Here is a 27,848-nt window from a genome sequence, read left to right as displayed (position 1 = left end):
AGAGGCACCGGTTGTTACTAGAAACCCTTGGGTGAAAGTCCCCCAGCTTTAGTAACCAACCCAACTGCATAGACTTTAGACAACCATGTAAAGGGGTAAGTGGATTAATCATCCCATTGGATTCCATTTGAATCTTTTTCTTCCGTATGTGTGTTCCCTCTAGGCAATTGCCTAGTGTCACTTGAAATTGATGAGGGTTCTTTTTGGAGGTTATTTTGGGGAAGGCGGCAAAACAATAGACAGCTGTTCTCAAGAACAAATGTCATGGGGCGTGCCCAAGCTAGCTTCTAATGATAATAAGAATAATTTTTTAAAAATCTGAGGTGTATTGTCCTTTTCCTTTCTATATTAGGTTGTTTCCTAAGGACCAAAAATGTTAATTCAGCTTCCCCAACACATAGAAAAGAAGGGAACTTCCATTTACTAAGCCCCTACTGTGTGCCAGAATGTGACTGTGGTGCAAGTGTAGCTTTAAAGAGGAGAACTGTAAAGGAGGCGTTCTCCAACAACCCTGTTATACATGACTACTCACAGCTTCTTCTAGCTTGTATACCACGTACTTCCTAATTGGACATTGACTGATCACCAATAAAGGCAAAGTCATTACTTAAAATTGGTCCAGACCCTCTTACACTGAGTGATCGTCTTGCAGTGGTTTTCACAGCAATATTAAAAAACCTGGAAACATAATAGAAGTGAGGTACAACACATACACTTCTGTATTACAGATCTCTGTTGAAAGGTGTGACAAACGGGTCTTTTCCAAGACTTTGTTAAGTAGGTGGAGGGGTCCTTTTGGGGGGATACATTTATCTGGTGCATAGATCTGATGGAACTTGAGGCTGGTGTAGGATGGGTAAGCCAATCATGAGTGCTGTAAGCTTATATAAATCAATTTATGTGCCAGAGAATGAATAGCTGACTTTTTTTTTTTTTCCAAATGCCAATTCAGCAATTACAAAGTCTGCTGGCGGTTAATTAAAAACTACCATCTCTTTATGTTCAGAGTTAAATTACAAGTGTGAAAACTACTAGTGTTTGCAGTAACTGAATGCTCTTGACTCTCTGTACTCTCATCAAAAGGAGGGCAGGGATAAATAACTTTTATTTAACTCACTAGAAAATCTCTCTCAGCTCTTTCATATTTAATTAACTTCTTATCTTCTCGGAGCCCGAGTCTTACTCAGAGTTCCTAAGCTGTCATAGAAGTATTTGTTCCCGTGTTCATTTGAGGCAGAAGACTTTTCTCCCATGAGATGGTAGAAAAGTTAGAAATAATTCAACCCTGGAGACACTGAGGAAAGTAGCACTGACCCAAAGCTTTGCGTGGAGGCAACCTCAACCCAAGAGAGATGTATGGTAGAGAATGGTGGTTTTGGGGTGGGAGGTGTGTTATTGCCTGCGCATCTCCAAAAGTGGAGGGATTGGGTTGTAAGCCCTTCTGTGGACTTTTGGGAAAGTTCTAGTTCTTCTTTGTAAGGCTGCTTTAACGAGTTGACTGTTTTCCTCTTTCGTAGATTCCACTGTCTGAAAGAGACCCAACTCCTCGTCACACCATGGTGGATGTGAAGTGTCTGAGGGACTATGAGTTACAGCATGAACTTAGTAAGCTCGGATTCTCACCTGGACCAATACTCCGTACGTATGAGGCAAACATCAGAGACTCGTCCTTTATTACTTACAAACTACTTCCCAAGATTTAAAATTATTTACAGCGGAAGGGACATACACAACTAAAAAACATTAACATGGAAATAGAAAAAAAAAATTTCTTAAAACGCAGAAAACCGGGATGCTTGGGTGGCTCAGTGGGTTAAACCTCTGCCTCTGGCTCAGGTCCTGATCCCAGGGTCCTAGGATTGAGCCCTGCATCGGGCTCTCTGCTCAGTGGGGAGCCTGCTTCCTCCTCTCTTTCTGCCTGCCTCTCTGCCTACTTGTGATCTCTGTCTGTCAAGTAAATAAATAAGTAAAAATAAATTAAAAAAAAAAAAAAACACAGAAAACCATAAAAAGGGAAGGAGTGAGAAATACACCCAGATTCTGTGCACAGATCACTAAGTAGGTTGCCCGAGAGAAAGGATTGGTTTCTTCCAACGAGGAAAACCCGGTTACTCTTGGTTCTAGCACCCTGTTGTTGTTGTTTTTTTTTTTCATTTCTAGTCTGTGCACTATGTTAACTTTATGTACTTATTGTTAATACTCCCCGTAGATAGGAAGTGCAATTTTGTCAGTCTAACTTTTGGATATATCCAATGGAGACCTCACCTTAATTGCTTGTGGAAGGAAAGGAGTGTGTTGAGTAGCTGTGGGGTGGACCCAATTGTAAAGACCGCAATTAACCATGTAAGGTACAAGAATAAGGATCCCTTCCTGAAATACCGCGAGCGCAGTGAGATCGCCTGCAGGAATGGCACAGCTTAATCCGTTCTCCACCTCCTTCTTCAGCTTCCACCAGAAAAGTGTATGAAAAAAAGTTAGTGCAGCTGTTGGTCTCACCTCCCTGTACACCACCTGTGATGAATGGACCTGAGGGGCTGAACGGAGCTCAGGATGATGACGGCAGTAAAGGTACGATCAGAAGCTGTACTGTTTGATAACAAATGTGGGCTTATTCATACCTGGTCTGGGATGCTCTATGCAGCTGGAAATGCTATGCAGGGTGAACTATGAATTGGCCTTATGGCCTGGAGAATTGGCCCCTGGGCCACAAAAGGAATCCATTATTCCATGGCTATGTTCATGCCAACAACTCCACTGGGTGGAAAGAGGGGGAAGGACTGATCAATTTGCAGGTCCTCTTATTAGCCAGAGCCAAATCTGTGTTTGATTTCTAACACCAGGAGTTCCTACAGGTGGTTTTCCACATCTCCTTTGAGGCCCCAAACTCTGCTTTGCCTCAGTCAATAAATGGGACGATTATTTTCTTCAGATTAAATGATTTCAAATCCATTCAGAAAGATGAACCAAACAGAACCTCCCGGAAGTCCTATGCCTACTGCCCTCCTGGCTTCATGGGAGCTGACCACAGCTGGTCTCCTCCAAGCTCCAGGGTAGGTGCAGAGCTGTGGTCTCTGGTATCTGGCGGGGGGGGGGGGGGGTGCCGGGGGGGGGGGAGGGCTTCTGTTCCAGTAGCCCCTCCCCCCACGGGCACCATTCTCCTGTAGGGGGTGGGCTCAGAGATTCCTACAATCCATTCCAAGGCTGTTTCATTCAGTAAATATTTATTAGGAGTCCTCTAAGAGGCACAGTAAAGTAACAGGAACTGCCATGCCTGGAAGGCCCCCCCACCCCCAGTGCACTTCTGGCCTAATGTGCAATATCTCATTTAACTCTCACAAACTTTTAGCTGACGTTCTGATAGGCAGAGTGACCGACCCAAAAATCAAATAGCTAGGACACAGCCCCACAATGTGCCATGAACAGCAAGGTCCATTGTCTCCGTCACCATTACACAGCCAGCTCCTGGAACATTCCCAGGCATGAAGTGGGAATGCAGGATGTGTTTGTTGAAAGAGGGTGACCGAACTGAGATTTGAACCCAGGTCTGGTTCTCATCATTGTGCTCTTGCACAAGCCTTACACTGCTCTCATGATCTCTACTTTGAGGACGAACACATTACCTTTTTTACTGTGTTTGACCTACCAAAAAACGGCAATTTCATACAGCTCAAGGGAGTAGTTGAACAAGTAAGATAAGTGCCTGGGGCCTTTTGAAAAATCTGCTGGTGATGCCTGGTATCGCCATAGCACAGTTCTGAGAGATTTCCCTAAGTCCTGCGGGGTCAGCCTCATTAGAAAGAGCAGCAGGGCTGGGGGACCGGACCCCATGGGCTCCTGAGCATACCCCAGGCCCTTTCTGCAAGGGGGATATGTTCAGAGTCCTGTCCCAGACCTGGGACTGCGGGTGTTTCCTGCCCTAGACAGGAGCTGAAGGGACTAGACCAGTTCTCTGATGAAATGGAGGGCCAGGCTGGAAGGTTCCAGAGAGGAAGGCTTGTGTCCTTACTGCTCACAGCTGCTCACGACGGTGATTCAGAGCTGCACAGCCAAGCTGTGGTGGTCCCAGACCAAGCTCTCCTGCTTCCCAGCACGCAGCCCTCCACAGAGGGGCACGCATGCCCAGGCTTCGAAAAAAATGGGTCCTTCCATTTGTAAGCTTTGCCATTACCTTACAGACTGTGTCCACCTGATGCCAGACACGTGCAGGCACTTAGGTCAGAGGAGAAAGCTCTGGGTCAGTCCCTCCCTTGTCATGCAATTCTGTGGTGTCAGTGGACAGTGCTTAGGTCGGGTATGCAATGACTGCTTTCTCCGGGTCAGGTTTGAATCAGACATTTAAATCTGCTCATTGGAGGAGCCTCAGAGACCCCAGTGCCATTAAAATGAAGGGGTTGCCACAGGACTGATAAAGTCCTGGGGAGATTCACAGAAACACCTCATCCTGGGGGAGGGGTGGTCAAGGTGGGGAACGTGTGGCAGGGGCCAGTTCAGAGGCGAAGCAGTAGGTAACCCAGACAACGGGTGGATTTGATTTTTTTTTCTCATTTTCACTCGTTTTGGCACCGAGTGGACATAGCTTTTATGGTCGAAACTCTTCTCCAGCTTCCCAGATATTTCTGAGTCGGAGGGCTCCTTTAAAATCCCCTCCAGCAGCTCTGCTCCGTATGCAACAGTCATGATTGCTGCGTGTTTATCAAAATGCTTCTCCACGGGCTGAGGCCAAGGGCTGATGAATGACCACCTTTCCTGCCCCTGGCAGTATCCCCGATGGTAAAGTCCTTTAGGGCAGGTCTGACCTTCCCGCCTCTGGGGGCTTCTTCTGACCTGGAAGGAGAAAGTCCTCCCGCCAACCTTGACATTCAGGGACTGGTGAGGCTTGCAGCTGGTTCAAAAGGGCAATAACTAGACTGAAAACAGCTGCCCAGAGGCGTGGCAGGCTGTGAGCTCCTGGAGTCATACAGACATGACAACCTTCCTGTTAGGAGCCCTCCCTGTATCCCCAGGGGAAGGCCGCAGAGCTTTGCACAAAGGCCACTGCAGAAATGCCCTTTACCCTCAGTAGAGCAAAGTGAATTTTCTTCCCCTCATGAAATTCTTCTGCCCTACAATTGGGAGAATGCACCCCGATGACTGGTGTTTATTTCCTTCTCTAGCTCATATGTTCTCATGGCCTATTCTCCTTTTGTTTTTCATGATCCAGAGCTTAATGCCACTATCATTTTGAAAGGAAATATCATTCTCTCATCAGAAAAAAACAAGGGACCCAAAAAAGTATGTACAATTCTAATGCATGAATACTTTTACCCATACTATATTAAACATAGGAAATAGCACTCCTCCTATGTATTAAGAAAGGAAATAGCAAAAGTGACTACATTCTGTTCCAGCGGGAAAATCCTAGTTTACAATAGTTCACTGTAATGCAGGTTTCTGTCTTGTGAAACTATTGCCATGTTCTGGCTCAAGACCCAGAGTCACCGTCCTCCTGTCCCTCCCTGAGTTTGCGGCTGCCCTGCTTTGCCCTCCGACCGCCATTCCCCACCCCCACCCCCACCCCTGCCCCTTTCCCTGCCCCAGGGTCCACATTTGCAGGGAGCCCTGGGCACCCACCTTGAGCAGAGAATCAATGTGAGTTCCTGCTTCCTTCTCTCTCTCTCTTTTTTTTTTTAAAGGATTCTTTTTTAAAGATTTCATTTATTTATTTGACAGAGAGCACAAGCAGGCAGAATAGCAGGCAGAGGGCGAGAGAGAAGCAGGCTCCCCACCAAAAGCAAGGAGCCCGATGGGGACTCAGTCCCAGGACCCTGGGATTATGACCTGAGCCAAAGGCAGCCGCTTAACCGACTGAGCCACCCGGGCGTCCCCCTGCTTCCGTCTCTTTTCCAGACACTGAGCTCTGGCTTCTATCCTCAATGCTGTGTTGAAGCTCACGGCCAAGTGTGTGAAGGTCAGAGGTTTTGTCATGAGGTCTCACTGGCTTAGAGTCCTTCTTCCCCCGGCTTCGTCCTGGGGCTTCAGGGAAGTCACTTAACAGATGTCAACTCCTCATACGGCTTGATAGCTGGACCTACTTCATAGCATGGGGCGAAGGGAAAGCTCTAGAATGAGGCACGTAATTAGTTCACATAATGAACTCCAAGATGCCAACCCCAAGGATTTTTCCAGTCTTCTGACCACTGTCCCTCCGTATTTAGAGATGCCTGTCTCTTTCCATTTTGAGGACACAGTGGTGGCTTGGTTCCTGATTCTGCCCTTCTGACAGTTTCCATTCTGACTATCTTCAGGCCCCTCAGGGATATCTGTCTCAGGCCCCCTCTCCTCCTGCTCTGCATCGTTTCCTTTGCCCACCTCCTTCCCTTTGCCTCCTGTCCTCTTTCCACACAGAAGCCTCCACACGGGCCCTGTCCCCCGAGGCAGAGGCCTTCACATCCAGCCACTTCCCGGAGAGCTCTTTCCTTTGCTTTCCTCGTCTTTCTTTCCTTCATCCCCTCCTTCCTGCATTCATGCAGCAAATGTTATAATGGTGACACTTCATAGATTATACAAAGCGTATTTATTCCTCTCCCCAGGGTGAGCTCTATCTCCCAGCTCCTCCCACAGAGGACATCTAGGACCATGCTCATTTTCACTCACCCCAAACCTGCATTTGTGGCCTCTGTTCACCTTGATGCTCTCACCACCTTCCGGCGGTCCGGGCTCAAGGTCTCAGAGTTATTTTGGAACACTGATTGCCCCTCACATATAAAGAGTTGCCAGTGGATTTGAATTATGATTTTTAAAAATCCATGCCTCCTTTCTGCTCTCCTAGCTTGCATCCATATTACTCATGACCCTGAGATCAAGACCTGAGCTGAGATCAAGTCTGACGCTTAACCAACTGAGCCACCCAGGTGCCCCCATATTACGCGTTTTAATTTTATTGGAACAATTGTAATATCCTCCTAACTGACCTCTGCCTCTAACGTTCCCTGATTCCATTTGACACATGTGAGCAGTGTTTGGGCCGTCTCATTCACTCGTCTAGAAACAAGGTACAAACTTGCCATACAGCACGAGGAGACCCCAGTATCTCCCACATCCTCCTACAAATTCTTCCCTGCTTTCCCACCTCTCTCACTTCCTCCCCATGTGCTTTTGCCTCAACTGTTCCTTATGCCTGGCATTCTTTTCAGCCTCCAACCCCCCACTCCATCCCCTGCCCATTTTTCTTCTGGTTAAAATCTTGTGATTGTTTAAGGACCCGACTCCAAGGCCATGCCTGTGCATTCCCTTAAAATTGCCATCCATCCCCTTCCACAGCTGTCACAGGCCCTTGCACAGAGTAGGAGCCCAGAGCTAACCCCAGTGCATCTACCAAACAGCTCTAGCGACAAACAGGTTAGTTTGCCAGCATAGCCCAGTACTGAGTACTCCTCACTGAGTTTCAGTAAATGAGAAGGAAACGTGAAGTACACATTCCTGTAGCTTTGGTTTCCCATTAGGAAAGAATTTGAATCTGATGAAGTAATTCTGATAGTTTATCAAACATTCTAAAAGAATTTTTAAAATCTTCCAAATGGCTCATCAGAGGGATCCTTCCCATTCAGAAAACCTGTCGGCAGAACACCCCTTTGTCTAGTTCCTGCACAGACACAGAGGGGAAAAAAAAAAAACAACCTGAGTATTTGCAGTGCATGGGGATGGGACCGGAGCCCTTGGGTCTTTGCCTTCCGTAAACCTGAAATAAAACCACATCAATACTTTGAATTGGCAAGAGAACTCAATAGAAAGTTTGTGAAGCCCCAAATGTTTGGATCTGAAAGATATATAGAAGCCATTCTGATTCTCAGAAGGGCCTCAAGACATCTGTTCAACTTTAAATTCTGAAGTAAATGTAAATAAGCATTTAAATTTCCATGTAAAGGGTGGTAAAAAGTGAGTTTATGGAGTCCCTTGTCTAACACTATAGACTTCAACAACATAAGAGCAGTGGCGTGTACCTAACTGTCCTGTGAGTAGCTGGAGAGGCAGAATTTGCGCTGCTTTGAAACACCAACAAGCACCTGTTTCTCTCTTATCCTAGTAGGGTTTCCAGTGGATACCTCTTGAGATTTGGCTTATGTCCCTTTCCGGACGCTTTGTAACCCCGCACGTGCCTGTGTTTTAAGAGACCACATGCGCAGCCCCCTGCTTTGGCGATTAAGACCCCTCAGAAAGTCAGGCCAATGTATTTTTTTATTGGGGATTTTTTTTTTAAATTTTCAGCATAACAGTATTCCTTGTTTTTGCACCACACCCAGTGCTCCATGCAATCCGTGCCCTCTCCAATACCCACCACCTGGTTCCCCCAACCTCCCACCCCCCGCCGCTTCAAACCCCTCAGATTGTTTTTCAGAGTCCATAGTCTCTCATGGTTCACCTCCCCTTCCAATTTCCCCCAACTCCCTTCTCCTCTCTAACTCCCCTTGTCCTCCATGCTATTTGTTATGCCCCAAAATAAGTGAAACCATATGAAAATTGACTCTCTCTGCTTGACTTATTTCACTCAGCATCATCTCTTCCAGTCCCGTCCATGTTGCTACAAAAGTTGGGTATTCATCCTTTCTGATGGAGGCATAATACTCCATAGTGTATATGGACCACATCTTCCTTATCCATTCGTCCGTTGAAGGGCACAAAACAGATAATCATATCAAAAAATGGGCAGAAGATATGAACAGACACTTCTCCAATGAAGACATACAAATGGCTATCAGACACATGAAAAAATGTTCATCATCACTAGCCATCAGGGAGATTCAAGTTAAAACCACATTGAGATATCACCTTACACCAGTTAGAATGGCCAAAATTAGCAAGACAGGAAACAACATGTGTTGGAGTGGATGTGGAGAAAGGGGAAAACCCTCTTACACTGTTGGTGGGAATGCAAGTTGGTGCAGCCACTTTGGAGAACAGTGTGGAGATTCCTCAGGAAATTAAAAATAGAGCTTCCCTATGACCCTGCAATTGCACTACTGGGCATTTACCCCAAAGATACAGATGTAGTGAAAAGAAGGGCCATCTGTACCCCAATGTTTATAGCAGCAATGGCCACGGTCGCCAAACTGTGGAAAGAACCAAGATGCCCTTCAACGGACAAATGGATAAGGAAGATGTGGTCCATATTGGGGATTTTTTTCATCACATGAACTCGGGGCACAGCGGGTGCCTCCTGTGATGGAGAAGGCAGGAAAGCCAATGTGTGTAACACAAGCTTTAAGTCCCTCCCACCAAAGAGGGCAAAATGGGATTTGGGGTGCTGGGGAAGCAGAATGATCTGCTACATCAGGCTGCCTAGAGTGGCCTTGGAGTAATGTGACCCTGTCATTTACACCCCGCACAGGATGCTTTTGAGATGAAAGGGGACACTTCTAGAAGGGACGCCGGAATAACGGGAATCCAGCAGGATGGTCCTGGCAAACCAGGGCATCTGGGCACCCTGGGCTTAGGAGTGGTTCCAGGGGTGGGCGGGGGGGGGTGTCTACATGTGTACTCCCAACTCTGGACAGCTGCTTGTCCAACCCCCAGAGGGCTGCTGGGCCCGGGAGCTGTGTGCTCTGCAGCGCTCCTGGCCCCTTCTGTGTCTCCTTGTTCCCTCCCAGACATGCATGCTCGGTGCTGCCAGCATCCCGGTTCACTGTTCTCCCAGCGCAGAAAACTCTCTGCTCAGTCTTGCCACCTATGCTACACATTCCACTGGGAGCTTCTAAAAATAAGTTCCATGAGTCTGGGCCTCGCAGTCTGCCTTTCTGTCCTCCCCGACTCCCACCCTCTGCCTAAGAGCTTTGGCTTCAGGTTGTAAAACCCCAAACCTACAGTCTTTGAATGGTCTGCATTGAACCCGGTGCCAGGCCTACGGGGAGAGGGGGAGGGAGCTACTCAGTCTTTGTTGGCTGAACCCAAGGAAACCTTTTCCCTATATTGGTGTGGACCATCTCCCTTTCTCTGACTTCCCATTCTGTACCATCTCTTTTGTCTCTTAGACATACCTTAACGTTTTCTCCTGAGGCACAATGCTTAGGGCCCTGTGAATTGATGACCACCCAGGGAATGGTTGCAACAGATTTTCCACCCCTGGGTCTCAGCCTGTGAATTAACAGCTATTTACCTATACTGGACATTGTGCTAGAACTTTCTGAGGAAGAGAATAGGTGCTCAAGGTGCCCTGGAGGAGCTTAAAAACAAGCTCTGGAAACAAAGAATGTGTGTATTAAAAATCTGGACTTTAGAGCCAGACTGCCTGGATTCAAATCCCAGCTCTGCCACTGACTTAGACAGGACACCTGACCTCCCTGTCTTCATTTCCTCATCTATAAATCAGGCTCATAAATGGTCTCAACGTCATAGAGTGTCACGAGAATGAAGTTAAAATATGTGAAACAGAGTAGAGATGCCACACCGTAAGAGCCACATAGGTACAATAATAGCTAGTATTATCATCAGTACAATTGTAGAAAAAACATGATATTTAATTATCTACAAAATAAAGCAAACTACTTAGTGGAAATAATATGATGGCAACTGAACGTCAGTATTGAACTCCTAAGTGCTACAGAGAAGGGTTTTTCAGCGTGCCCACAGGTATATTTATCGAATTAAATATACAGATGTAATTAAAGATTATTCTCTATATCAGTGCTGTGTGTTGAATGGGGCAGAACAACCTTTGAAAAAAAAGTCATATGTGTCCTCCTTGTATATAAGGACGCCTTCTTAATCTATGCTAAATCCTTCCCCTGCTTTTTGAAACATTGAAAAAATAACTTACTTATTTACTTTTAAAAGATTTTATTTATTTGACAGAGAGAGAGATCACAAGTAGGCAGAGAGGCAGACAGAGTGAGAGGGAGAAACAGACTCCCTGCGGAGCAGAGAGCCCAATGCGGGACTCGATCCCAGGACCCTGAGATCATGACCTGAGCCGAAGACCGAGGTTAACCCACTGAGCCACCCAGGCGCCCGAAAAAATAATTTATTTTTGAAAGGATTTCAAACTGAGGGACAGTGGCAGGATTGGTAGAAAGAAATCCTAGATTGCTCTCCCCCAGATTATCCAGGGGTTAGCTTTTACCGCCTTCACTCTGTGCGTGTGTGCACGCACGTACATGTATGTGTCCACACACACGCCCTACCATTGTCTTTGAACCGTTCGAGGGTCCACTGTAGACAGGAAGTCTCTCAGCTCCCCTGCACATCTTCTGCTACCCCCAAAGGACACCATCCTCCATAACCACCATGTGGTGCTCTGAAGAGAGACATAAACATGGATTCAATGCTGCTGTCTAATAATCAGACCCCACTCAGATTTCACCAATTGTCCCCGAAATGTCTTTCTGCTTTCTGGTCCACGACCAGTCCAGGGACACACTTTGCCTCTCAGCAGTCTTCTTCAGTCTGGAGGAACAGTGCCTCAATCTTTCCCTGTCATCCTTATCCTTGACTGTTTTAGAAAGTACAGGCCTTTCATTCTGTCTGATTTTTCCTTTTGACTATTCAGAGAGGCTTTGCATTCTGGGCAGAAATACCTCAGACGGGGTGCTGTGCTCTTCTCAGAGCATCACACCAGGGAACAATGTCATCCTGTCCCACTGCCGGTGACGGCAACCTAAATCACCTGGGAAAGTTGGCGTCTGTCAGATTTCTCCATAAAACCGTCATTTTCCCCCTGGTAACCGATCCGGCTTTTGTGGGGAATTATTCTGAAATGATACCAACATAGTGTTCCTCATCAAACCTCATCCATTGTCCCCAGCACCCATGGATGACTGCCTGATTCCGCCTCCATTATGATGATGGCCCATTAAGATTTGTTATGTCTAGGGGCACCTGGCTGGTTCAGTTGGTAAAATATGTGACTCTTGACCTCGGGGTTGTGAGTTCAAGCCCCATGGCGGGCAGAGAGATTACCCAAAAAAAAAAAAAAATTAAAAATAAGGATAAAAAGATTTTCTATTTCTATCCTTCCTTCTGTATTTTTTAGTTGACATTCTACCATAAAGAAGAGCTCCCCTTCTCATTCATTCGTTCGTGTATATTAGCATGGGCTCGTTGATTCCTTTTGACCCATGGGTTGTATTCATTGATATCATTTTAATGCTCAAATTGTTTCATTTTGGCCTGTGGGAGCCCCCTTCAAAACGTGTACTGTGTCCTTTTAACAAGTCCTCATTATTCCTTGAGGATTTTCTTAATTTCCAGCGCAAGAAGTTTCAGTCCCTTCTTATGCTTTCCCTGCCCTGGGAGCCTTGGTTCCTTTCATTGCAGGGTGGTTTTGGAAACCAAAATCGAGGCATTTAGGAAGTTCATTGCTCCTGGGGAGTCGTGGCTTCCAGGCCCTCTCAGTGAATAGAGCTAAAAAATAAATGTCTGCATATGTACACATACACCTAAACATCTGTAACGATTTTGTCTCTCTCTCTACCTATAGTTAAAAGCCATGAGTCCATGTTGATCTCCAGTTCCAATCTAATATTTCAATGTTCCTTCTACCCTTTCCCCTTCCTACGACAGTGAGAAACCTGGCTTCTGTTATACCCAATATATGTTTGGTCAATTTAAAAATTTTTGTCAGTGTAACAAGTCTCCCACCATAACAGCTACTGCCTCTTCTACAAAACTCCCATGACCCCCTCCTCTGCCACTGGACGTGCCAACCCCTCCACGTGGCCATTCTCTCACCATCCCTCTTCCTTGGACACAGGGCACACTAATGCCTTCATGCTGTCCCTTCCTCTCCTTCTTCAACCATGAGGGGCCCCAATGTCCCCCTCCATATACACAGCCCCCTGCCCTCCATCTCTTTGGCCTCTGGACCCGCTGACCTTCAGTACCCATGTCCCCTCTTCCCACACTGACTCCCAGGGGAAGGAAAGGAAGGGAAGGAAAGCTTCATGTCTCTTTTTTCTTCTGATTCTGAGGTCTTTTTCCATATCTTTGTGCCAAAACTCTAATAGGATTTTTACTCTTACTATTACTATTATAAGTTACCATGTTGGCCTGTAATTAGCACGTGTGTTGACTACCCTGAATGCTGCCCTCGGGAGGCCCGATGTGCCAAGGGAGTATGTGTTAAAGGACTACTTAAGTATGCAGTTTGAGCTGAGTTGCATGAAAAGGTTTTAGAAGACCCCATGTTAAACATCGCTGTAACCGTTTCTTAATCAATTGAAAAACATCCTTATTCCCAGTAGTAGTTGTATATTCCACTTGGGTCAAAGTGAAGAGTAAATTACATATTCTATAACTACTTAATAAGCCCTCTCTTCTTACCTGTAACGTGCTAATGGGAGCTAAATACTGTCTTTACAAGGAATGTAATTTAACATTCTCCCTACAAAAATACTAACCTCCTGGCAGATATATTTAAATATGCTTAATGATCAATATGTCTTTATCTTATTGATGACATGCTGATTCTTTCTGTGTAATAGAACCCAGTTTTTGAAATACAAGCGCAGCAGGAAGAGATAGTGAAACCAAACTCTGATTACAGTGATAACATGTTAATAAAGGTAAAATTATTTTTGTAAAACTGAATTATGAGTAGTGGTGTTCTCTTCCTACAGAAAAAGATGAATTTATTTAGAAAATTCAGCTTCTCCTTTTCACCCCCAAATATAACCTGACTTTGGCTAATTTATCCTCTGCATTACGGGTCTATGGCTCCATGTATCAATTTAGGGAGAGGAGTTTCCCCATTGCACCTCCTATATGAGAACCCCAGATTATATTGCTCTCTTGGGACTTGTTAAGGTTTTGTAAGCAGCAGACCCTGTTCATCACTGTTCATAAGTTCAGGCGTGATTTTTTGGTCATTATTGATCATGGGATTTCCTATTTGATAGGCTTCTTGAAGGAGGCTCTGTGGCCTCTTTCAGATGAAGGATGAGGAAACAGGCCAAGAGGGATTATGACTCACCCAAGACCACACGGAGAGGTAGCAGAAGAATCAGAAATAGATTTCCAGCCTCCTAATTTCCATTCTATTGCCCTTTCCTTTAGATCAGGTTGCCAAAAGGGGAGGAAGGACAACCAGGCACCTGAGTAGTGAAACAGCTCCCCCAAGTGTCTCTTTCCATGATATCGCAGAAGGCTTCCTGGACAGGAGTTCACTTGTGGAAGCGGGGGCTTCTGGTCTGGAGATCGCTTTGTAATGAGAGCCCTTAGGAGGCATTCTTCCGTGCTCCTTCCATTCACACGCAGAAGCCCTAGTACAGAAATGAGCACTGTTCAAATGGGCTGACATATATGCAGATAGGCAGCTGGAATTTGCACAAGGGGACAGAAAAAAAATTCAAACCTGAAAATATTTTTGACGTTTTATGATGATAGATCTTAGGCATCTAAAAAAGGTATAAAGAATTCTATAATGAGCAGGTAGATTCCCACCCCAGAGATTAAAAAAATAAATCCGTTCTGTTGATGACCAATGGAGCCCTTCTTGATCATATTCCTTCCTCTTCCTTCCTTCCCTGCAAGGAAACCACTATCCAGAATTTGCTACTTTTCCTTTCCTTTATAGTACCCACAAACTTTATTTTCTCCTGATTTTAGATTTTATTTAAATGACATCGTCATAAGGCACCTGGGTGGCTCATTTGATCAGGAGTCCCACTCTTGATTTAGGCTCAGGTCATGATCTCAGGATCATGAGATCGAGCCCCAAGTCACGTTCCACACAAGGCGTGGAGCCTGCTTGGGATTCTCTGTCTCTTTCCCTCTGCTCCTCCCCACCTTCTCTCACTCACTCACTCACTCACTCAATAAATAACACCATCATATAAATATTTTCTATAACTTCCAATTATCATTCAGCATTATGCCATGGGCTTCTTCCAATATTTATAGTGCTGGTTCATTCATTTGTACTGCTATATAGTTATTGTAAAAATATATTATCCATTCCTTATTTATTGGACATTTTGATTGTTTCCAGGTTTTTCTAATACGAGCAATGGTGCTACAAACATTGTGATATGTGACTCATTGTATACATGGGCAAGAATTTTTTTCTGATTGAATGAATACACCTAGGAGTGGAATTACTGGATAACCAGGGACACAAACCTCTTCAACTCTAGAGATATGTTAAATAACCCTACAAAGTGACTTGCATCATTTTCCATTTCTACCAGCAATATATGAAGAGCTCTGTCATTCTTAATCTTCTTCAAAATTTCGTATCACAACACTTAATGTTTATCAAAGTAGTGGGTATAAGATTGTATTTCATTATAATGATAATTTGCTTATTATTACTTATAAGGTTGAGCATGTTTTTGATCACTTGTGTTTTCTCATCTATGAAGTACCGGTTCGTGTCTTTTGCCCATTTTTCTATTAGGTTATCTTTTTCTTGTTAAGGTACAGGAACTCTTTGTATATTTTGGATACTAATCCGTTGTCAGTCATAAGTGTAGCATGTATCTTCTAGTAGTCTGCACTTATCTTTTTTTTTTTATAGGAGTTTTGGGTTCACAGCAAAATTGAAAGGTGCAGAGATTTCTTATCTACTCCCTGCTCCCATACATGCATAGTCTTCCCTTTTACCATCCCCCACCTGGGCCCTGTTTTTTCACTCTTTCCTCAGTGACTTAAAAAAAAAAAGTAATGAAAAAAATAATTTCAACTTTAAAAAGTTTCTAATAAATAATTCTTCTATGGTCTTTCACCCAGGTTTACTGGTTTTTAACATTTTGCCATATTTGTTTTATCATTTTATCTATTCTTTTCCTGGACTAAATTGTAAACATCATGATCTTTTACGCCATCCCCAAAACTTCGGTGTGTATTTCCTTAGACTGAAGACATAAAGATATTCACACTACAGTGACAAGAATCAGAAATTTTTCTTTTTTTCTAAAGATTTTATTTATTCGAGAGTGAGCAGGAGCGAGAGAGCACAGGAAGAGGGAGCAGCAGGCAGAGAGAAGAGGGAGAAGCCGACTCCCCACTGAGCAGGGAGGATGCTACAGGGCTCCATCCCAGGACCCTGGGATCCTGACCTGAGCCGAAGGCAGATGCTTAACTGACTGAGCCACCCAGATGCCCCAGAAATTTTTCTACTAGGATTAAATTGACATAAAATTTCCTACTTTAAAGTGCACAATTCACTGACATTTGGGGGCATTCATAGTGCTGTGAAACCATCACCTCTATCTAGTTTCAAAAGGTTTTCATGACCTCAAAATAAAACTCAATACTCGTTAAGCAGGTCCTTCCCAACAGGTTCTTGGCTACTACCAACCTGCTTTCTGTTTCAGTGGATTTCCTTCTTCTAGATATTTCATACGAACGGAATAGTCAGTCTGTGAGATTTTGCAACTGGCTTCTTCCACCCACCCAACGGTTTGCAAGGTTCATCCACATCACAGCCTGCATTCGTATCAGCGCCTGAGAGAATAACGTTCCATTACACGAATAGACCACAGTTTGCCCACTCATTCGTCTGTTGATGGACATTTAGGTCGTTCCCACCTCTTTCACCTCTTGGGAAAAGTGATACTCTAAAAATTCAAGGACAAGAATTTGAATTTCCATTCAAATTCTGTTTTCAATTCTTTCAGATACACACCTAGGAGTGGAATTGCTGGGTCATGTGGTATTTCTGTGTTTAACGTTTTTAGTAGTGGCTAAATCAATTTCCACATTAGCTGCAGCATTTTACCTTCACACTAATATCTGAGGACCCAGGTTTACCATACCCTTCACAACACCTGTCATTCTATGCCAACTTGTTTTTAGTTTTAGTCACATCCTGGAGGATGTGAAATGGTATCTCAGTGAGTTTGGATTTGCATTTTCCTAATGACTAATGATGTTGAGCATCTTTTCACGTGCTTATTGGCCATTCATATATCTTCTTCAGATAAATGTCTAGTCCAGCCCTTTGTCTGTTTTTTAATTAGGTTGCTTGTCTTTTTATTGTTGAGTTATGAGTTCCTATATATTCTGAAAGCCAGACTGTTATCAGAGAAAAGATTTGCAAATATTTTTTCTCATTTTGTGGGTTGCCTTTTTACTTTCTTGGTGATGTCTTAAAGGTCTTCAGAAGTTTGATTATGATGAGTATTTGGTATAGATTTCTTTGTGTCTGTTCTGTCCTCAGAAATTCACTGAGTTTCTTGAATCTGTACATTTATGTCTTTGGCCAAATTTGGGACATTTTCAGCCATTATTTCTTCAAATATCTTTTTCAGCCTGACCTCATTCTCCTCTCCTTCAGGGACTCTGATGACACAAATGCTCAGTCTTCTATAGTAATCCCCCTAGAATCTCTTTATCTGGGTGTGTGTGTGTGTGTGTGTGTGTGTGTGTGTGTGCTTTTATTTCTTTTCCTGTTTTCTGTGTTTTGTTGTGGGTGATTTATACAGTTCTATCTTCGCATAGATTGATTCTTTCCTCTGTGTTCCCCATTCTTCTGTCAAGCCCATCTAGTGAGTTTTTAATTTCGGTGGTTGCATTTTTTTTTTCACTTCTAAATTTACATGGGGCTCTTCTGTATATATATCCTACTTTTCTGTGAGGAGTTAATTTTTTTTGTTACAAAACGTTTCATATTGCTCATATTGCCTATGAAAAGCATTTTATGGTGGCTACTTTAAAATCCCGGTCAGATAATTCCAACATCTGTGTCATCTCCATTGGCTGATGTTTATGAGACTCCGGATCTCAGTTAAATCTTTTGTTTCAGCAGGCCTCCTCAGACTCCACACTGAGGAACTGTGGGGAAGCGGGGGAAGAGGGGCCTCAGCTCTTTGCTGTCAGGTGGGGATAGGAGTCCAGGTCCCGGGGTGCCTGGGTGGCTCAGCAGATTAAAGCCTCTGCCTTCAGCTCAGGTCATGATCTCAGGGTCCTGGGATCGAGCCCGCATCGGGCTCTCTGCTCGGTGGGGAGCCTGCTTCCTCATCTCTCTCTGCCTGCCTCTGCCTGCTTGTGATCTCTGTCTGTCAAATGGATGAATGGAATCTTTGGGGGAAAAAAAAAAAGAAGTCCAGGTCCCCCTCCGGGCCTCCAGTGTCACCCTGGTCTGGGTGTGGGGCACCTTGTTGCTGGGCTACTGTTGGGGTGGGGGCTCCTGTGTGGCCTCCATTGACTCCACCCCTGTGGGGAGGGGGAGGATTTGACTCCTGGGGCTGGTGGTCCAAGCTTCCCCCCTGCACCTTGGCTGGTGGGGACAGGGGTGGGCTCTGTGGCTGGGGTACGACAGTGATTGTCAAAAAGTCTTCCATCATGCTTGGTTGCTCCTTTCTCCTTTCCTGTCCTTTGGCTTTTCTGGGGGCTTTTTCCATTTGCACCCATTATGGTTTTCAGGTTGCCCTTCTCCAGCACTCCCTCTGGGGGTAAAAGCACGACCCAGGACACTCACCATGTGTCATTTCTGGGTGCCAAGGTCCCTAGTCCCTCTGCTTCTCTCCACCTTTCAGCATCTTCTTATATTTGCTTTATATGTAATGTCCAGGTTTTGGAGCAATACTCAGTAGAAGAAATTGAGAGAAGCGTATCTATCCCATCTTGTTCCCAATCCCATTTCTGAAGTCTGTCCTTTTTCTTCTGATCTGCACTGTTAGCTTTCGTCCTATATCAAATTTCCATACATATATGGTTGTTTCAAAATGTACCCAGGATTTGTTTTAACCACGTATGGCAAGGGGACAGATGTGGAGAGAATGGCCACTGAAAGAGTTCGTGGCACGCAGGGCCACGTGGGGAAGTACCAGGGTCAATGGATGCGGTGGGGCAGGGCGGGGGGGGGCGACCGGGGGCGGTGAGAGAAAGATATGGGCACCAAATTCATCGTGGTTTTTGTAGGAAGAAATTGGTCAGGCAAGGTAAGCATTTTAGAATTGGCTAGTTTTAACAATTTCAATGGACTCCAGGCCACAGGACTGGTTCCTAATTGGCCGGTATCTGGCCCCGGGCTGAATTACAGCATGGGAAATATTGGCTTGGTGTATGAGAGGTAAAGGAGGTAGTTGGGGATATGGGTTTGGGGTTGGTTGACTTGCCTCTGATAGGCTTGCTCACGTGCCTTCTCTCTAGGATTAGCAAGATTCAAGATGTCAAAGCATCATAAACCACAGATAACAAAAGCCGTGATTAATTCAACAGGGTCTCTATTCTGATCAGTTGGTCTGGCTTGTGCCAACAGCAGAATGTTTTAATTACCTTAACAAGCCCCCCATCCTCCTTTTTGTTTTAAAATAGATTCTCTATTTGACTTGTCCTTTTGTCCTTCCATATAGATTTTAGAATAAGCTTATCACGTTCCATGAAAAATTCGGACTAGAATTTTGATTGAAATTTTATTGACTTTATGAATTAATTTGGAAAGAGCAAAATCTTTATTCTGTTTATTGACTCTTCCTGTTCATGTTCTTTACATTAATTTAAATTTTCTTTAATGTCCTGCAGTAAGATTTTATAATTTTCTCAGTGTAGATCATGTTCATCTTTTATTAGATTTAGCAGGTAGCTGTGTTAGGTTATTAATTTTTGTTGCTCTTGGGGATAGTATCTTTTAAAAAGCATGTTTAAATGGTTTGTTGCTAGTATATAGAAATAGAATTGACTTTTGCATATTGATCTTATAACAATGACCCTCTGCAATTATAATAATTTTTCTGTAGATTTTTTTTTTTTTAGCGCAGTTTGTATATCTTTCTTTCTTTCTTTCTTTCTTTGTTTTACTGGGCTGGCTAAGTCTCCTTTGTTACATCATTAAATAAGAATGGTAATAAGAATTCTTTCCTTGGTTCTGATTTTAAAGGAAATACATTTAGCAATTGCCTTTGAGATAATTTTTGGTGTAGGTATTGGAAGACACTTTTTGTCAAGTTAAAGAAGTTCCTGTTCTATTCCTGGTTTGCTAGGAGAGTCCCTTTAAAAAAAGAAACAAACCAGGAATCATGACGATCATAATGTTTTCAACCTTTCTTTTGTTAATGTGGTAGAGATTATTTTAGAAGGCTTTTAATTAATTCAAAATCATGACTTAGGTTAACAGAGCACAATGTTGAAAATGAGAGCTTTATTAAATCAGGGCTGAGGTAAAAACAATGAAGTAAAAGTCTGAAATTACTGTAGGATCTGTTATTAATGGAATCATTTTTAGTCAATAAAGGACTTTGAGGTTAACTCAATATTAAAGAGCTCTAAATCAAAAGGATTTTTCCTGCCTGGGAGCAGGTTCACAACGGCCAGTTTGTCAAGCTATTGGTAAAAATGTCTGGTTCTATAGTATAAGCTGTTTTTGAAAAACTGCATCCACGAACTAGCGTGATTGGAAAGTGTAACACACTGTAGTTAGGAAAGGGTTTCATCCCCGACCCCTGGAACAGCACTGCCTCCTGATACACACAGAGGCCAGCAGTAAGAAATCCTGGGTAAAGGGCGCCTGGGGGGCTCAGTCGGTTGAGCATCTGCCTTTCAGCTCAGGTCATGATCTCAGGGTCCTGCGATCGAGTCCCGCACTGGGCTCCTCGCTCAGCGGGGAGTCTGCTTCTCCCTCTGCCTGCCTCTCCCCCTGCTTGTGCTCTCTCTCTCTCACTCTGATAAATGAATAAATAAAATCTTAAAAAGAAGTAGTAGTAGTCGTCGTCGTCCTGGGAGAGTAAGAGAAAGGAGCGGGGAAGAAGTTAGCACAGTTCGGCATGGTGCCCGACACCCCCTCTCTTGATTGCCTGTAACTGCATGGGTCAGGCTATGACATCTCTGGCTAGGTTTGGGGGGTCTACCTTGTCAAATACATGTCTCGTGGATATGCAAACATACTTCTATTTCCTCATTCCCCAAAATGAATTGTTTTAAGTCAAAGTAGATCATTTTCAAAAATCAAATACATTTTTTGATGAGTAAGCATTGAATGAGAAAACAAAATGATTCTTTTTTGTCTGGTTCTGGATATTAGCCCAGGGTTTTGTAGTTCCCTATAATACAGTAGGGCATAATATCTCATACACACTCTGGTTGCTGATCCCATGGATATACTAAGTAAGCCAGAATTAGCAGAAAATTAGTTTATCTAGAAAAATCTTCCTAAAAAAAAGAACAGTTCATCGAAGATAAGAAATCAGATGGCTACAAGTGTCATTTCTATGGGAAATGAATTAATGATTTGATCATTTATCAGTTAGTGAGAACGGTTTTTTTTTTTTTAAAGATTTTATTTATTTATTTGACAGACAGAAATCACAAGTAGGCAGAGAGGCAGGCAGAGAGAGAGAGGGAGAAGCAGACTTCCCGCTGAAGAGAGAGCCCGATGCGGGGCTCGATCCCAGGACCCTGGGATCATGACCTGAGCCGAAGGCAGAGGCTTTAACCCACTGAGCCACCCAGGCGCCCCGAGAACGGTTTTTACAAACATGTTCTGCTCTGCTTCTCATGATGAGTTTCCCCAATAGAAATATTACAAAACAAGAACACAAAGCACTGGGTCCAGAATATGGGGGGTTCGTTTACAGTTGTGCTTTCTCCTGATCATGTAACCCAGGCAAATAGTTTCACTCCTATAAACCTCAATTTTCTCATTTATAAAATGGCCACTACATAGGGTGTCTGGGTGGCTCAGTCACTAAGCATCTGCCTTCAGCTCAGGTCGTGATCCCAGGGTCTTGGGATTAAGGCCTGCATAGGGCTTCCTGCGGGAAGCCTGCTTCTCCCTCTCCCACTCCCCCGCTTGTGTTTCCTCTCTGGCTGTCTCTCTGTCAAATAAATAAATATAATCTTTAAAATAAGATAAGATAAAATAAAATAAAATGGTCACTACAGAGTTATTAGAAAGAATATGTGGCTGGGGGCATGTTGAATGCCCAAGACAACAGATGCTCAGAACATGATATTTCTAATTCTCTTCTAGTAAAGCCTCATTATCCACCTTCTGCAGGATAGTAGAGGGAGCATGAGCAGGGGCTCTGAGACTACGCCACCTGGGTTGACTCCTGGCTCTGCCATCTCACGAGCTGTGTGGCCAAGGGCACGTGATTTAAACTCTCCATGCCTCGGTTTTGTCATTTGTGAAATGGGCGCCATAAAAGCATCTTCCTCACAGGGTGGTATTGAGAATTAAATGGATTTATTTATGTAAGATGCTTAGAGTGGTGCTTGGTACACAGGAAATAACTACATAGGTGTCAAGATTATATTAAGACACTCGTTTATCGAATTGGCATATCTCAGGATTATTACATCTGTCACTACAGCTGTGATCAATAACATGTGGATGGGTGACATTTTCTGACTTGAATGCCAGGGGGTTAATGAAGAGGGTGGGGAAGCAGAGGCGGTCACAACCTTAGCTGTGAATGCTTTGAAAACAGCCAGACTTTTTTTCCTTTTTTTTTTTCAAATTCTAGCTCCGGGCATAGGGAGAAAGGAGCATTACACTCCCCCAGGGGGGCGATTTCATTCTCACTAAACCATTGCTTTAATGAACACCAATATTTTTTAGTTCCATTGCAAATGGCATTTATAGTGAAAACCGTATTTTAACAACATTAAAGGAATTTTTTTTTTAAATGAAAAATGAATCAACTCTAAACGCGCCACCTGACACAAAAGCCATTTCATTGTTTCTATTTCCCTCTAGTTGCGGTTTATGGGCACGGCGTGGCGTAAGCTGTTGTCATCACTGTGCGTGTATAATTCTCTACTCTGTTTGCCATGATCAATAACCCTGACTTTATAATCATTATTATTATTATTATTGATGGCTGAACAGTCAAGCTGATAAGCCATAATTACTCCTTTTTTGAAAACCCAAATGTCCACATTTCATATGCTATAGGGGGAACTCTACGTGTGAATGATAGTCAAGGACAGAAATGATAAAAGGAGAGGCAATCAAAGACCTAAACCTCCTTGTGGCAGGAGGGAAGAGAAGGGAGGGAGTACTGGATTGCCTAAGAGCTGTGAAATCCTATAATTTGATTTTGCAAAAGACTTCTACCCCCAATGTTTTGTTGAACAGACCTATTTTTGCATGTAGGAGAATTTAAAAGAAGTTGCATGTGATGGGTACGTGGAGGCTCATTATCCTGTTGTCTACTTTTGTGTCTGCTTGAAACTTTCTATAATTAAAAAGGTTGAAAAAAAAATGTGCTTATAAACGATTTTTCCTACACCCTTGGAAATAGTTTGAAGCATCTCTCGGTAAGCAAACCACCAGTAGCCCACGTGGATCCTTGAGAATTTTCAAAGTCCGTTTTCTGCAATTGTCCCCCTCTTCTGGGAAATCATAGAGGTGTGCACGTGTGTAGTGTCTGCACTGGGCTGCTTTCTTGATGTGGCCTTCCTGTGCTGGGCATAGTTTCCCATCATCAGCAGAGGCCTGGCTTGGGTATCACTAAGCTATTGTTAAGAACATCTCTGGGGCGCCTGGGTGGCTCAGTGGGTTAAAGCCTCTGCTTTCAGCTCAGGTCATGATCCCAGGGTCCTGGGATCAAGCCCCACATTGGGCTCTCTGCTCAGCAGGGAGCCTGCTTCCCTTCCTCTCTCTCTGTTTGCCTCTCTGCCTACTTGTGATCTCTGTCTGTCAAATTTAAAAAAAAAAAAAAAAAGAAAGAAAAAGAGAACATCTTCTTTAAGAAGGCAAGGCAAGGGAGTAGAGGTGAGAGGTGGAGGCCGTAGCTGCTTGGGCATCCGTGGCCAGTACTGGGAAGGGGGTGACCAGTCATAAATGATGGTACACCAAGGGGCACCTGGGTGGCTCAGTGGGTTAAGCCGCTGCCTTCGGCTCAGGTCATGATCTCGGAGTCCTGGGATCGAGCCCCGCATCAGGCTCTCTGCTCTCTCGGGGAGCCTGCTTCCTCCTCTCTCTCTGCCTGCCTCTCTGCCTGCTTGTGATCTCTCTGTCAAAAAAAAAAAAAAAAAAAAAAAAATGACGGTACACCAAGCCATGCTCTCTCCCCAGCCCACCTTGGGCTGAGACCATCAGTCCTGCAGACACAACACCTGCCCGGGACATTGTTTGAGGATGATGAGGCCCGCATCATAACCATGAGTGGACAGTCAGCTGAACTAGACACATGAGGAAAAACAGCAACATGCAATTAATAATAATGACCATAATCATAATCATTATTGCTAATAATAATCATTATTGCTAACGTGCATTGAATGCTGACTATGGGCCAGGAGATGTTTTAATCATTTTGCATATATATATATTTTTTCTTTTTAGACTTTATTTCAGAGAGAAAGAGGAGAGAGAAAGAGCACACATGAGCAGGGGGAGGGGTAGAGGGAGAAGCACACTCCCTACTAAGCAGGGAGCCCAATGTGGGGCTCGATCCCAGGACCCTGGGATCATGACCTGAGCTGAAGGCAGTTGCTTAACTGAGCCACCCAGGGGCCCCTCACTTTGCATGTGGTAAGTCACTCCATCTTTACAACTCTATTTCACAGGGAGGAAACAAAGGCATAAAGAGCTGTACCTTTTCACTTTATTGGAAAAATAACAAAACGAAAGGAAGTTTTGGGAAAAGAACAGAAAATGTGATTGTCCTGACTTCTATACCTTTTACAGGACAGCATTTTCATTTTCTGAAATTACTTTCCTGTTTTGTTTTTTTAAGATTTTATTTATTTATTTGACAGAGAGAGACATAGGGAGAGAGAGAGGGAACACAAGCGGGTTGGGGGTGGGGGTGAGGAGTCCGAAGGAGAGGCAGCTTCCACTGAGCAGGGAGCCTGATGCGGGGCTCAATCCCAGGACCCTGGGATCATGACCTGAGCCCAAGGCAGATGCTTAATGACTGAGCCACCCAGGCACCCCATACTTTCCAGTTTTTGTCCATGGCCAACTTGCTTTTCATTTTATTTTTATTTTTAATTAATTTATTTAATTTTTTTAAAAGAGTTCTTTATTTCTTGAGAGTGAGAGAGAGAGAGAGGGTGCACATGAGTGTGCAAATTGGGGTGGGGGGGTGCCGAGGGAAAGGGACAGGGAATCCTCAAGCAGATTCCCCGCTGAGCATGGAGCCCCACGCGGGGCTCGATCTCACGACCCTGAGACCATGACCTGAACCAAAACCAAGGGTCGGTCGCTCAACTGACTGAGCAATAACATTATTCTTTATATACAAATGCCTGCTCATAAGAAACAAAAAAAAAAAAAAAAACAAAAACAAAAAACAAAAAAACTCCAAGCAATAAGGCACAAAGAGGAGCAAAATAAAGAGTTCGTTACCAGAGTGTCTATTGTTAAGGCATGAGTCACTGCAGTAAAATATTACTCCATGGCATGGGAATGTTTTTGCTAATTATTGAATAAAGGCAAACTGGAAGTTTGTGTTATGAGGTAGCTAAAGACCTGATGTACCAGAAACATTGATCAGTCCTCAGAGTATATGGCTTTTTCTAGAATAAAAAAAAAAATAATAAAGTCCTTTGTACCAGACCTGGGAAACAATAAATTCTTTTCTTTCTGTTCATTAGAGACTCGAGACTTCCATCACCAAACCAAAAGCCCTAGATATCAACTGCCTGGCTTATAAGCATTCTGAGGGAATAAGGTAATGCTTTTCTTAGCATGTGAGAGGATATTGTTGTCTTATACAACTCCTGGGGACAAATTTGTTAGTCAAATTTCTGTGAAGGGCTTGAGGCTGAAAAGAATCTGTTGAGAAAGAAAAGATTCGTAGTATCTCATCATTTCTTTTTCTTTTTTAAGTTTTGATGTATTTGTCAGAGAGGGAGAGAAAAAGAGCACGAGCAGGAAAGCAGCAGGCGGAGGGAGAAGCAGGATCCCCACTAAGCAAGGAACCTGATGTGGGGCTCGATCCCAGGACCCCAGGATCATGACCTGAGCTGAAGGCAGAGGCTTTAACCCACTGAGCCACCCAGGCATCCCCATAGCTCATCATTTCAAAACTGAAAGGACTTTGCATGAACTATCTAGTTCACCACTTAAGTTTGGAGATAAGGAAATAGGCCAAAGAGGCTGGATACCGAAAGTCACCACAAACTGAGACCAGAATCCATGTGTCTTGATCTGTAGTCTTTGAAGACATTTATTCCTATTTATGTCCTGGAAAATAGGGAGAGAGGGGGGGGAAAAAAGGAGCAGGTAGTTGAAATAAGAGCTCAAGACAGGCCATTTTATTTGTTGTTCAGAAAGAAAAGTCTTCCGGAAAATTCCAGAACTTCTGAATAAAGTTAGGCAGATTTCCAGGATTAGACAAGTGGGTCCATACATAAACTCTCACTAAGAGATTTCAGAACATACCCACTTGTCCTTTTAAATCAACATTAGCAGATTTCGAAAGCACTTCCCATCCTACCCCTGAGGGGCAGTCCTTACTCACACATGTGGAGAGAGAAAGGAGAGAGCGTGGGTCCTGGCATCCCCCGTCCACCTGGACCCATTTCCAGTGGGGGCTGACGGGTCTGCGGGTCCCTGCGGCAGGCCTTGGGCCAACATAGGGAGACGTTGTGCAAACGGGTGGTACTACTAAAAAATGCCTTTGGGGATTTTAGGGATCTCACATCCCTGTGATACCTCGTTAGTCTCACTTGTTGAAATCAGCATAGGTTTTAAACAAGTAAAGGGCTGCTCGCTAATTTGTAGCCCCACGACAGTTGCTCCCTTGGGGCCCAAGGCCCACATACGTTAAAGGGGTGCTCAAGTCATAGCTGTCCACAGCCCTAGGAGCCCTAATGTTTTCACAGGTTACCCACGAGAGCATCAAACACCAGATGCAGAGGACGCAGCACCCGAGAGACCGCCGACTGCCCCGTGAACAGGAGTTTTGGGTACGGGAACCTAGAAATTCTTCCCATGGGCTTGAAGTTCGCTGTGCTTGGTATCTTCATCATTGTCGTCTTTGTCTACATAACGGTGGAAAGGAAGCCGTTCTTTGGCTAAGTGCTTTAGGAACAGAGCAGGGAGGGAGCAGCTGAGCGCGGCTCCAAGCCCTCCAGCTGCAGGAAAGAACAGAAAGACTGCTCCAACGGGGTCACCCAGCCCCACAGCCAGGTCGCTTTCCACTGTGCTGCTGCTCTCACAAATCCGTACCCAGGCTCAGGATTTCAAAGCCGAGGGGGCCTTACGTGCTGTCTGGTTCACCACTGTGTTTCAGGATAAGGAACTAGGCCGGGGAGGTAGAGGACAATGCCAAAAGTCGAAATGAACGAAAACCAGCATCCACTGTGGTGGGAACAAGGGACAGAATGGGGCACTCCTGTCGAGGAGCTTGGGCATAAGGAGTCCCCTGGGTCGTGCTGGCCATCAATAAAACCGCCGCCACATTTGAGCATACTTCCAAAAAGAAAACTGTGCCTTGCGTTTTTCTTTTGAACTACAGGGCTAAGCCCGTAGGTCCCACTTTATTCACTCTTCCAGTGGTAGAGTCAACTATGGGAAAGGCCCCTGACCGGTAATTAACAAAAAAGGAACGTGTCTAGCTCGGCAAACACAAAGCCATATCCAGCATCACCAGTCATGAAAGGGAAGCAAGTCAGAGCAAGATAGCAATTTCGCCATTGAAACTAGAAGGTTTGAATAAATTAGTGCCTGATGAGGGAATGTTGGCATCATGGACTCTGGGAGCAGGCAGAGCTGGGGAGGCGCCTGGCTCCTTGGACTTTGGGGGGGGGGTCCTAGTTCGCTGTGTGTCAGTTTCAACTTCTGAAAATTAGAGATAGAATAGACCTCTTAGGGGATGAAGAATTTGAAGAAATAATCCATGCAAAGTACTTAGCTTGGTCCCCACCTGATGGGTAGTAAGCATTCAAGAAATACTCAAGCAGTGTTACACTTCACCACAATATTTCTACTTCCTGGAGGACCTAATTCTAGATACAGAGAAGTCTTCCTCCCCTGCACACCC

At 44.3% G+C, this 27,848-nt stretch overlaps 1 protein-coding gene across 4 annotated transcripts; it reads left to right on the top strand.

Moving 5' to 3' along the window:
- Positions 1-18: 18 nt before the first annotated feature.
- LEMD1 (LEM domain containing 1) lies at positions 19-27,351 on the top strand. 4 transcript variants are annotated; one of them, XM_047705056.1, is made up of 7 exons: positions 19-95; positions 1,518-1,638; positions 2,446-2,568; positions 5,201-5,271; positions 7,300-7,377; positions 25,456-25,532; positions 26,689-27,346. In XM_047705056.1, exons 2-7 carry the CDS (start codon positions 1,557-1,559, stop codon positions 26,882-26,884), a joined length of 627 nt encoding a protein of 208 aa, XP_047561012.1. In that variant the 5' UTR covers positions 19-95; positions 1,518-1,556; the 3' UTR covers positions 26,885-27,346. The 4 variants fall into 4 exon arrangements, with proteins under 4 accessions (XP_047561012.1, XP_047561014.1, XP_047561013.1 ...); XM_047705058.1 differs by lacking the exon at positions 19-95 and adding an exon at positions 742-777 and having other exon boundaries at positions 26,689-27,351; XM_047705057.1 differs by lacking the exon at positions 19-95 and adding an exon at positions 1,102-1,299 and having other exon boundaries at positions 26,689-27,351.
- Positions 27,352-27,848: the final 497 nt, after the last annotated feature.

Source organism: Lutra lutra, chromosome 15 (genome assembly GCF_902655055.1).
Source record: "Lutra lutra chromosome 15, mLutLut1.2, whole genome shotgun sequence".
Lineage (NCBI taxonomy): Eukaryota > Metazoa > Chordata > Mammalia > Carnivora > Mustelidae > Lutra > Lutra lutra.
The sequence above is the reverse complement of the archived record's forward strand: the minus strand, read 5'-3'. Positions and strand labels throughout refer to the sequence as shown.